General features: G+C 40.0%; 1 protein-coding gene across 3 annotated transcripts in view; it reads left to right on the top strand.

Annotated features, from left to right (window-relative positions):
- The window catches only part of LOC145442823 (uncharacterized), a 213,666-nt gene extending 202,346 nt beyond the window's left edge, over positions 1-11,320 (top strand). For all 3 annotated transcript variants that reach the window (XM_080320838.1, XM_080320839.1, XM_080320837.1), the window contains exons 12-15: positions 5,376-5,452; positions 6,864-7,044; positions 7,918-8,003; positions 11,008-11,320. In XM_080320838.1, the coding sequence (XP_080176964.1) occupies positions 5,376-5,452; positions 6,864-7,044; positions 7,918-8,003; positions 11,008-11,111 (448 nt within the window). In that variant the 3' untranslated portion in view covers positions 11,112-11,320. The remainder of the gene's footprint in view (positions 1-5,375; positions 5,453-6,863; positions 7,045-7,917; positions 8,004-11,007) is intronic.
- Positions 11,321-12,133: the final 813 nt, after the last annotated feature.

The following is a 12,133-nucleotide window of genomic DNA, read 5'->3' as shown; positions in this document are numbered from 1 at the left end:
CGTAAAATCGCGCGTAGCGCGAAGATCATTTTCCAGTTGAGTAAATTGGCCAAAAAATTATTCCCCAGCATATAGGCCTAATTCCACAATGCATCTCGTACCCCGTGATGTGGTGCTCCGTACCCCGAAGGAGTCTACGGACCCTGGTTAAGAATAGAAATGTCCAATCGCCGAGGAATTAATTGGTGTTACAGCTGTGGAGCGTACTAGTATACCTTACTCGCCACCTATAATAACCTGGATAAAGAGATCAGACAACACCTAGCATGTAACCAACTATACGTCACGGGGGTCACATAATGCCAATGGATGCCATACTGACCTGATTAGATAGCTATATATATACCCTACGCAACGCAAGCTACCACTTTTTGATATATTGCTATTCCTCATGACAGTTTCATAGATTGTTACGTCCGTAGAATTGCCAAGTCACCCTTCCGCATCGCAAGTCCTTCTCCGATTTTAACGTTTGACTCGACTCAACTCGAGTCATTTCATTTAATCACCCAGTCAATCCAAAATCGAGTGATTTTACGAAAGATCGCACCAAACCCAATCACAATATTTTCAGTCACTAATCATCAACGGGTCATGTTTTATCATCATGAACTAGAAATGTGACGTAATAGCTGATCTTCTACCGCATGGTAGCTTTTAAAAGTGATGTGATAGTGTAGTTTGTTGAGATTTCAGTGTTTTTATAGCAGTTTTAGGTTGAACTTCAAATTCTTATAACTAAAAAAGATATGTCGCACTGAAATATATTGTAGAACACTTGAAATTCCAAAATGCCGTCGCGGGCCGCACAAAATGCCCTCGCGGGCCGCGTGTTTGAGACCTCTGATATACACTATGCAATAATTCAATACGGCCCATCTCAATGCCTAGTGACTTTCAAGTATGTGGCAGTGTTGGGACAGAGTCACTATACCTTCTGGTCACAAGCGTGTAGATATGGATCACCGGTACAAAATGGTTGTTTTCATGATGATGACCGCCGACTGTAAAAATGTTGCATAACGATATAGTCCTACCATGGTCAAAGATATTATTTTCCGTTTATTTTTCGTCATATGAGACATATTTACTCTATATTTGCAATGGTCAGTATCGATCCATAGTGACATCACAACTAATATTAGTGTGACGTCATGACTAGAAAAACTAAAACAACAGTATAAAACATGTTTGAAACAGGGGCAATGTTTTGAACATGGGTGTTTTAAATTAATTTTTGTTTCAATTGCAACCCTGGGTACAGGTTAGGTTTTGTGCATCACATTGTACATGCATAGACTTTCACTCTCTGTCTCGACGGGATGAAATCAATACACTTTCGTTTGTATTGATCACTACAGACAATCTGTCATAACATTTCGAAAAGATCACAAACAAATAATTGTGTGGTTTTGAATTGAAAGGAACCCGCTGAAAATAGATTAACGGGAATAGATAAATATTTTGATATATTTAAACAGCAATATTCATTTTCAACAGCACATGATGTATGGCCACGCACGTACAGTCAACCTGCAGTACATGTTACTAGCTCTGTTCAGTGCGTATACAGTCTGGGAATTAAATGTTCAAAGTAGCTCCATAATATCAACGTCCATTGTTCAGTCTTTGGTGCGAAATTGGAAAGCGCACCGCCAAAATTCGTTATACACCGCTTCGTTTAGTTAGATTCGTAAGTTAAATTCAGAGGTGTGTAATGTAAACTATGTATATGGGGATTTTGGTACTTAGCAACCATTTCCTTTTGTACAAAACCTTAATGTTGTAAATCCATATGGAGGGGGAATGAAGTAGCCTATGTCCACTGTATACTTGGGTAAACAAAAGTTTCGAGCCATTTTTTTAATAGCAAACCTATCATTTGCATCCCATGATGTGGTCTAATTTTATGCTGTGTAACATATAGGCATACTTTCCGAGATGTAACAGCACAGATCTAGCACTTTGCACCATCCACACAGATCAGTCTCAAGGTTTGACATGCAATGAGTGTGTATTTATGTCTATGTCTGCTCACTCGAGTAGATCCGCATTACGGATGGTGAACCTCTGAAATGTTCAGTCTCGTTTGAACGCGAACCTTTTTGAAAGGTTCTGTGTGAACGCGAACGTTCACATCATGACGTCACTACCTCGTACAATGAAATATTCGCCGTTATTTGCTACTGCGAGACCACCTCCGATCACAATGTACATTATGTAGGCACACTGGTACATCGGTTCTGTCTAAATATTTAGCCATGCTACCGGTAGTGGCCAAGATCTGCTCAGTATGTACACAGTTCACTTTCAACAGAAGTCATGATTGAAACTTTTCACTACTTTAACGCTAGTTCCTAAAGAAAGATTGCTGACGAACCTTTTGTTTACATCGTTACTATAACTCCGGTGAAGCATGACTAGCGACACGCTGAAACGCAGAGCTCACTGGAGTTTCCAATCATTGTATATATATCATTGGCCTGCTAGGTTTTTTACATCAGACAACGACATCAATTTCATTGATTTGTTGAATAAGCATCATTTGCTGACCACCTACATGTAGGGTATTTCGCTCTTGATGTTGCGTGATTGCGGATCAAGCTCACAGCAGAGAGTCACTGAAAATCTACAAACGGAAAAATTGATATTTCGAGCAGCCTTTTGTAACAAAGCCAATAAAATTTTTAATATTCTCAACCTGCATGCATGTGTTGATTTTTTGATGATTCCAGCGCAATGCATAGAGTGGCCCGCAGTCGAAATACAATGAATTTCACTCAAAGATATTATAATGACGTGGAAATTGTAATACATGAAAAAGGTTCACAGTCCAGAACCTATACCGAGGTTCGTTTGTGAACGTGAACCTCGACATTTTTGAGGATCACATGCAGAACGCGAACGTGAACCTCACGTTCACACCATCCCTAATTCGGAGTCAATTCTACTTCTACTTGAGGTAGTTTTATCTTGCTTTTGGGCACTAATTCTGCTTCTACATGAATAAAAGTGTACGTCGCTACTTCCATGTGAGTATTGCTTCATTGACAACTTTGATAATTTCTACTGCCAACGATGACTTGCATATCCAAGGCACCTGGCCAGAGATGGGGTAATCGCGATTAGTAATCGTAATCGATTACGACGATTACAGCATTTTGAAGTAATCGTAATCGCAATCGATTACATTCGAAAAAAATCCGAAGTAATCGTAATCGTAATCGACTACTTCCCATATTTAATCGATTTTTTTGTGAAAGAACGATAACTTTTTGTTTGTACAAGGACTATGACATAAACTGAATATTCGTGAACAAGAATGAGATAATATACCAGGTTAGCGGTAGCACAAACGTCTGTTTTCAAACGCCACTGACTCATTATTACATCAGAAGTATTAGCTCCGCTCGTCATTGCGTATGAAGTATCCACACATAGTAAACAGACATGCGATGGACATTAGTAGTGTGAATGTAAGAACAACTCCCGTGGTGTATATCAGGTTATCAATACACTAGAGAAGTCCCTACCTCGCAGCAGGATATTGATCACCACTCTGCCTATAGTTTCAAATAGTAACTTATGTATTGATGTTTGGTGGTGCTTAGTTAAACGCAGTTTACCGTTGCTGCTTGGCGAGCAGGAGGCCTACGTACGCACGTGCACCTCACAAAGATTCGGAATTTTCTATACTCGTCGAATAAAACATTGCAGTTTCCACAACGAAGCATTACAAATAAACAGCTGCTGATATATATCATAACCGAGCCGTGCTTAGCCGTTTCTCGTAATGGCAGCTCGCTGTTTATGTATTAAGTTTAAGGCTGAATTTTTATGTTCACTATATCTTATTCTCATATAACTACTTGAAACGGGCGTAAATCGTTATTTCACAGTTCATTCCTCAGCATTTGGACCTGCCGCCATAACCATCCGCTTATATAGCTCGACATGTTACCGTGGGTTTTAGCTAGAATCAGCAATTCAGCCCATTCAGCCACAACAGCAATTCGTCCCCCTGTCCAACCGTTGGTCAATTTTCAAAACTGAATTTCGTCAATATTATTGGTAATTGCATTATATTAATATTCATTTATAACCTCTTCCAGCCCCGAGTGTCAGATTTACCTCTAGAGCTGGGGCACGTAATTCATAATCATAGCATCTGGTATGTTGTTATAATTACTTTATTGTATGTTGCTAATTCGCGACCTCCAGTCTGTTGTATAATCAAAAGATATTGTACTCGCCCAAACGTAGCAGACTAAAAGAATATCTCTCGTGAGACGCACATAAAAATTGTCATGACTTTATTCCTTTGAGGGTGCGCCGGGTGGCATTTGCATTTTGGGCCCAGATTGGAAGGACAGGAGTACCCACGCCCACCCAGCGCGACTATTGCCAATGTACGAATACCCTAAGTTTCGGCCATGTTATTTCTTTGGTATCACATCCCGTGGAGTTGCGTGTTGGCCGAAGCTGCATATGTCTTTTGGTGTGTTGTGGGATCGTGGCGCGGTAATAACCGGATCCGAAATGCCTGTTCCCATAAAATAGCCCATGCATGTTTTTCTTTAGGGGAAGAGGTATGCATTCCAGCTATATACTGGAGCAGGGGTCACCAACCGTTTTGAAACAAAAAGCTAGTTATTGTGTAGTGTGTAGGCCTACTGATTATTGCGACGACCGATGGGTTACAACTTAGTCCCGCCGTTTATCCGGGTTCAGTTGGATTTCTTCACTTAGAGTAAGACAATCAGAGCACTGGGCCGGGTTTCCGCCCCTTACCAAGAACAAAAAAGCTTACTCGCCGGGACTCACACCAGCTGTTCCGGGCTCAGTTGCGTTGCTGCAGTGCACGCCGAAGCGCCAATCTCCGCGTCGAGACTCGGGAATATTAACTATAGATTCCCGTTGAGCCGCTCCCCACCCTATTAAGGAATTTGGGATGCAGCAGGTAAAGACCTGGCAATAATGCAAATCGTTAGGTGCAATAAATCATCCACTATAAAGTTTGGCAATCGGTATATTATGACATGATAAGCAAATGACGCATGATGTATGAAGACAGTTGATATCTCATTGGGCCTTTTCATCGCAATCCTTGTATTGTCTACCAACATATCATTTAAGAAGCAAAACAAATGTAATCGTGAGTAATCGTGATTACTTTTCCAATGTAATCGTAATCGTAATCGACTACTTCCTGATTTTGCTGTAATCGTAATCGTAATCGTAATCGCGTGATTCCGAAGTAATCGTAATCGCAATCGATTACATTCATGAAGTAATCACCCCATGTCTGGCACCTGCACAAGTAAATAAGTGTATATATACTGGTGCTGTTGGATACTCAATAATGCATATTACAGACAGGCGGGAGTGAAAATTACAGACTCTGAAATGAGAGCAGTACTTCAGAAAACGATGCAAGTCATAACCAATCAAGGTATGTAACACAGACTAGGCATACAGCCAAGACCTGAAAAGGAATATCTGCGATTATTTGCTTTCCTTGGTGTATTTCACACGCGCATGTGTATGTAACACATGTGTATGCAAATGAAAAGGCAACATATCCATCTAATGTTTATCCAATGTTCTGCCAAGTTCAAATATCCTGTCACCTATAATACATCTACGGTGTTGAGTTTACTTTTTATGAAGTAATACATGACATCATGTGTCTCAATAGCCGCTTGAATTGGAAAAGGAGCATGTGCATTGTGCATGTAGAAAATACAACATTTCGTAGTATGATTTTTTAAATCAAGTTGGCTTATCACCGCATTATTTTAATAAAATTAAAGATCTCCTCTATCTGTCTTTGAAAGCGCATATTTGTTACTATTCCCACCTAATGAACTCATTCCCGTTGAAGCTGGATCAGAATCTAAATCCCTGCTCGTCCCTGATATATTATTCGTAAGTCGTGCCCGAGATGGAAACGGCGTACCTGCGCGCCCATCTTTAAGCATTGCTCTAATCATAGTGTCCTAAATGTGCTACTGTGCGCACAACCAAATCTCATTTGGATTACGTCATTCTCTCCAATTCATCAAATGGAGTTTACAGGAATATTTAGACTGGCGTGTCGAGCGCGAAATTCGATAAAACCCGTGACGCGCTAATAACTACGGAAATATAAATTTTAGTATGCTGATGGTCCAGGAACTCACTAAAATCAGCCTCGAATCATGCATTGTGATGTAACCTGGCATTGCGACATAATAGTTCCGTCTGGGATAACGGTGCTACAGTTCAAAAAGCCATTTAGCAGCGGCACAAAACACGCGCATAACGGTTATTGCATCGCCGCCAATTTACCACTCTCACTCTCACTCTCGCCGAGTCTCTCCTCCCATGCTCCTGAGCTGCGGCATCTTTCTTCCAGGCGGCATTTTGTGTCCCAATGCCAAGTTCCGTCACAATGCTAAATCCCAGGCTGATTTTAACGTGTTCCATATCGCATAGAGCAGAAAAACATCTATTTTCGTAATCACTACCTTTCGATGCATACCCGTTTCGCGATCGGCAAGCGAGTCTAAATATTGCCGTAGATTACCTTTGATGAAATGGAGAAAATGAAATAACCCTAACGCAGTGAGCCGATCAATTTGGTTGTATCGTCACCACTGTATTGCGCTATGCCCACGTGCATTTTCATTGTCTCAATCCACAATTGCGGTGATCCGGTTACGCATGAACAGTTGAACACTGACTAGGCTGTATAACACTATCGGTATATTCATTCTATTCTGCAGGGATCACGTAAAATTCGAGTTTCTTTCACTTCATATCCGTTCAGTGAATTTATTTATACGTATACGCGGCAACAATGTGGTCATTTTATACAAAAGGTTTCAGCTGCAACAGATTGTCAGAATCGCTCGTTGAACCAGTTGCTTATCTCAAAGGATCGAATGCAGCCGTGATGTTGCGGGTTCCAAACAGGCTCACGTCATTCACGAACGCAGGATATATACAATTCAGACCTTACTCTGCAACAGGAATACCAAATGCCATTTGCCCCGCAGTAAAGTAAGGCGCTCTTAGAAACGAACTATCTAACCTGGTACAAAAAAGACTTATATTACTTCACATCAAAATTTATAACAATTATATGACATGAAAACTTTGCGATCTGCGTGCATCCATGTCCTGGCCGCGCCAAGCGCGAAATTTTTTCAGAGGTAATGAATGAATTCGTTCAATAATATTGTTACTTGCGTATATTACGGGTCGACACTGTATAACACTGGGCTCATTTGGCAAGGAAGATTTTGGCGAACCACGTCTATCATTTTGTAGTAAGGTTTCATCCCCGACGGTCTTACTGCGAGCGCACAGGCGAAGTCGCATGTTGGACCACTCATTCTGTTCTAATTACGAATATAGTTAAACTCAATTCCGTAAATTAATGGTATTTTGAATTTTCAGGAGGCTCCAATACTGAAAGCAAGATATCGAGTGACAATAAATCGCTAGAAGTGCTAAGAAAACTCCAGTCAAATAAATCAGCAACAAAATATTCAACTTTATGGTCATATAAGACGATCTACGATAAATGTAACTGGCCACAGGCTACGTCAATGCGTCGGAACTGGTGTTTTAGTCATCAACATCCCAAATTTCGCGATCAGGGTAATCGAATTTTGGTTAGCCTTGTAATTTTACTTGATCAACTAATTTTTTTGATGTTATAACTAGTTTCTAGAATTACCTCGCAGGCCAAACAAAACCTTCTCACTGGCCACGGGTTTGCCGCCCCTGCTGTAATCGTTGATCAATGTTTTCCGTTTGTAAAAAATTTCCATATAGGCCTACTGATATGGTCTATCATTGTTACGCTGGACGCATGTGACCATACGTTCATGTATCACTATTGGATTGTTCCTCAATTTTCTACTTCAGAACTGAATCATGTCGACCACAGTCAGTTTGCCTCGGGGGTATCAATTCCATCGAGGATGATGAGAGATCCTGTGGAGATTTTTCAGGTAGATACATATTGTAATCATCAATTAAATTTCATAATCCAATGACATGTCCAAGTCATAATCATGTCCATGGTGCGAACTAGGGATGGTGTTTACGTTCGGTGCGCAACTGCACATTCGTTTTTGGTATGCGAACCGTAATAATTCGGAGCCCATTGTTCGCCAAGGAACCTTGGTAGGTTTTGCCCGGTGAGCATTGTCTTGAAATGTCAGAGTTTACAACAATCTTAACATTTTTATCCTAATTCCATTAATTTAAACTCTCTATCACTTGTTTCTGTCAGATCGAGGAAGCACTATGGCAACAAACTACGATAAGCCTTACGTTGTCACACTTATATAGTGATTATATTTTTTGCTTGAAATACAAGGTCATTCTATTTGCGCGGTGGCAATCCTATTCAGTTACATGCCACCTATGGCAATGCGACATGTAAGAAAAATCTTCCCAAAAAAAGATTAGCATAATCAATAGCGTGTTATTAACGGGGATACAAAATAATCAAGTCAACTGCAGACGTGACTGAATGAAGAAGTAGATATATGATCCATCAACAAATGCATGACTGATTGATGGCTTACTCGTGTCTTCAATCGTGATATTAATATTGCAGTTTCATTATAAATAATAATCATTTTATCCAGGTCCACATTATTAAATGTCAGATCCGAGGCTTTTGATCACCGAAGTAAAACATGAAATGACAACACCCGCAACGCTCAGTTGCGTGATACAGTGTTTATATGACACGCAGTGTTGTAATACTGTAGTAATTATAGTTAAAGTCAGAGGTGGTCAGTATAGGGCTGTTCAAAAATAACCTTTTTCCTAAATCTTGCTGGCTACGTGATTAAATCGTGAGGTTGCCTTAAAAAACGACGCACACCAAATTTGAATTCATTCCAACCAATATTCGCGGTTTTCGTACAGTTTGAAAATTTGGAATTTGCCCAAAAATTCAAATTTTTTCAAATTTTTCGGCCAACCCCATGAAATTGTTGGGCTGTCTTCAAAAACTATGCAAAACAAATTTGACTCAATTCCAAGCCGTAGAAGCTGGGTTGTTTGAGTTTTTCAAAATTTTCAAACTGTACGAAAACCGCGAATATTGGTTGGAATGAATTGAAATTTGGTGTGCGTCGTTTTTTGAGGCAACCTAACGATTTAATGACGTAGCCAGCAAAATTCAGGAAAAAGGTTATTTTTGAACAGCCCTAGTGGTCAGTAACGAAGTAGGCGACTTCTACCTTTTTTGAAGTACTCAAGCAGTTTTTCGCTGCGTTGGTACTTACTCAAGTAGATCTAATTTCCCGCTACTTCTACTTCGTAATATTTAGGGATCCACTCACTTACTTTTCTCTATTTTCAGTTTGTCAAGTGGAAGTAGTCTAATGCTCCAAGCAGGAAGATAGCCTGAGGAGCTTCGGGGCTGTTTTCATGGAGTTATCAACATTTAATTTTCATTAAAGTAAAGTAAAGGCTAGAATTTTCGTTGCGCTTCACGCACAGTGGATATGGAGAGACCAATATCTAAAAGGAAATATTCCAATTCCAATAGTACAGTATCGGTGAATATAATTTAGGTAGCGGGTTGCGTGGTTCCGTTCGCACCGCATTGTCTCCCATATGAAATATTTCATCACAGTTATATATGGCCCATCATAACGTTTGAAACTGGTGTTTCACAATCTAGCATTTATAGCTATCATATAGTAATCTTAATCGTAAGGTTTACATCTGTTTTAGCATACCACCTTTAATGCTTTCGGGACTAAAGACATGAAATACATTTTCCGCTTTTAGAAGTAGTAAAGTGCAAGTGTTTAAACCGTATCCGATACAACTTCTCCGTATTGCTCTTCGAATAAACTACAAGCTTTATAATATGGGGGAGGGCACCATACCATGATATTTTCTAAAACGTGCTGTTCGAGTAAACAGAGGTTTACTATCGCATTTCCATTTCAATACTATCATTTTCATTTCATGATGCGGACGAATGCTGATGATGTCGAAAATTGGATACCTCCTGGTATGCATCAATATGAATCAAGCTCTGCACCTTTCGCATAGCTCAATTTGCAGCTTTTGACAATCCATACAAACGAACTACGATCGTTTTCACAACTACTTACTTGAGTTGATTTAAAGTCAGTCAACTCTATTTCTACTTCAACTAGTTTTAAGTTGCTTATGGAAGAAGTACTTCCACTCGTATTTGAGTCGATTTTTTCGTTGCTGCTTCTACTGTTACTTGAGTAGCTTTCTTGACTACTTTGACCACCTCTGGTTAAAGTCAACTCCGCCTAATTCGGACACCGGAAAACCTTTCAAACTGAATTATTCGGCCAAAAATGCTCGGGAGCAGAACAAAAGTAAAAATTGTACGTAAAATTCTGCTTCATTATGACACAAGCTCTCAGTTCCTATCGTTAGGTTATCACACAGCCGACAGTACTTCGTACGTTTTAGCTCAAGAATGAGTGATTATATAGAAACATTGACGATCCATGCAGTAACAATCGACAACGAACTCAACAATACCGTACTAGCGTCATAGTTGCTTCAATTACATGGGTACAATTGCGTGCATCTTGTAGAAAAGATTGGTACGGAAAAGTTTAAAATCAAAAATATTGAAATTACTCAGTAAAATGAACGAAACAAAAAGTAAAGACGCTACCTTGGCAGTTTGGCAGGTATTTGCGTCGTCGAGGACATCAATAAGTACTAAATTAGCCCTATATGCATGTGTTACACATTGTCTCACTACCAGGAAGCAAACAGTTGGTTTTTCCGTTTAATACAGACTTTCTCCGCTTAACTTGGTCAGGTGGGAACGGAAAAAACTGACCGAATGAGGCGGAGGCGAATGTATTTTCGATATCTAAGTATACATATCTACCATAGACACCTGATATAAATGCAAATATACGGGCTTAAAACAGTGTAGACACTATACTTGTTATTTACTTGCTAAAAGTTTCTGGGGTTTTGAAACAGGGTGGGATGGATGGCCGGGTGATTCGCCAACCTCCGATAAACCAAGCGGATACGCAAAACCTACCGATGATCTGAAGAGCTCCATACTTATCTTCACGAGGTAGACACTTAAAGGCATCGGAGTGCAAGAAGAATGATTGCGGAATAGCAAAGGAAATAGGCTTGTATAGTTGGCAAGACATGCAACATCTATACTGAATTCTGCGGCCGTGTGTTGGCCCTCTCTCTCTATCGCAACGTAGCCTGCTGATATCCAATATATTTCATGTTTAAGTTCTAATATTATATCAATAAATAGCCTATACAATGGTAATGTGCTTTACATTGATTGTACTTAAGTTATGAACGAATGCGCCATGTCCACCATCAGTGTGAGCTCTGGAGGAGGCGCGCTGTGTAGATTTATGCAGACATGTGAAAATGTAACTGGATCTGGAGAATCTTTATGCTATTCTTTGTCCTTATTTTTAACAAACCTCCGGTCCGGATTCGATACTCATCGCTTAGCGACATATCGCAATATGATCTATGTAAGGATCTATGAATATGATCTATGTCAGGGCCGGCCAACCCGTGGCCCACGAGATGGTTTTGAGTGGCCCGCGAGGTAATTTCCGAAATTTCTAATATCATCAAACATGGATCGCACAGATTGTGAACTTGCAAGGCCAACCAAAAATTTTATCAGTCTGGTCGCAACACTTGAGATGTGATGAATAAAATATCAGTTTCGACTCATTGACAGATCCATCAACCATTCACATTTTGGTAGCCTATATCTTCGTACACTACAATACAGCAGAATAATTTGCTATAGATTTATCAAAGGTAAAAATTTTCTACAAGCTTAGCGCAATATGTTGTCCCTCAATTTCTTGTTTTTAAAATTGTTGCCCTTTTGTGAAAATTGAAGAAAACCCAATGTATCAGATTGAGTCTAACTATATTCGCGATTACGAGACAAAGTGTCGTTCAACATATGCGACCTCGCGTTTGCGCTCGCAGTAAGACCGTCGACTATGAAACCTAGGCACGAAATGATTGACGCACGTTGGTCACAACTTTCGATAACGATCTGTCCATGCGCCGAATAGCCCAGCCCTCGCAAACTTATCCCAACGATATA

Source organism: Botryllus schlosseri, chromosome 7 (assembly GCF_051294905.1).
Source record: "Botryllus schlosseri isolate E-star chromosome 7, Bs_hap1, whole genome shotgun sequence".
In the NCBI taxonomy this organism is placed as follows: domain Eukaryota; kingdom Metazoa; phylum Chordata; class Ascidiacea; order Stolidobranchia; family Styelidae; genus Botryllus; species Botryllus schlosseri.
This window is presented reverse-complemented; position numbering and strand designations above follow the sequence as displayed.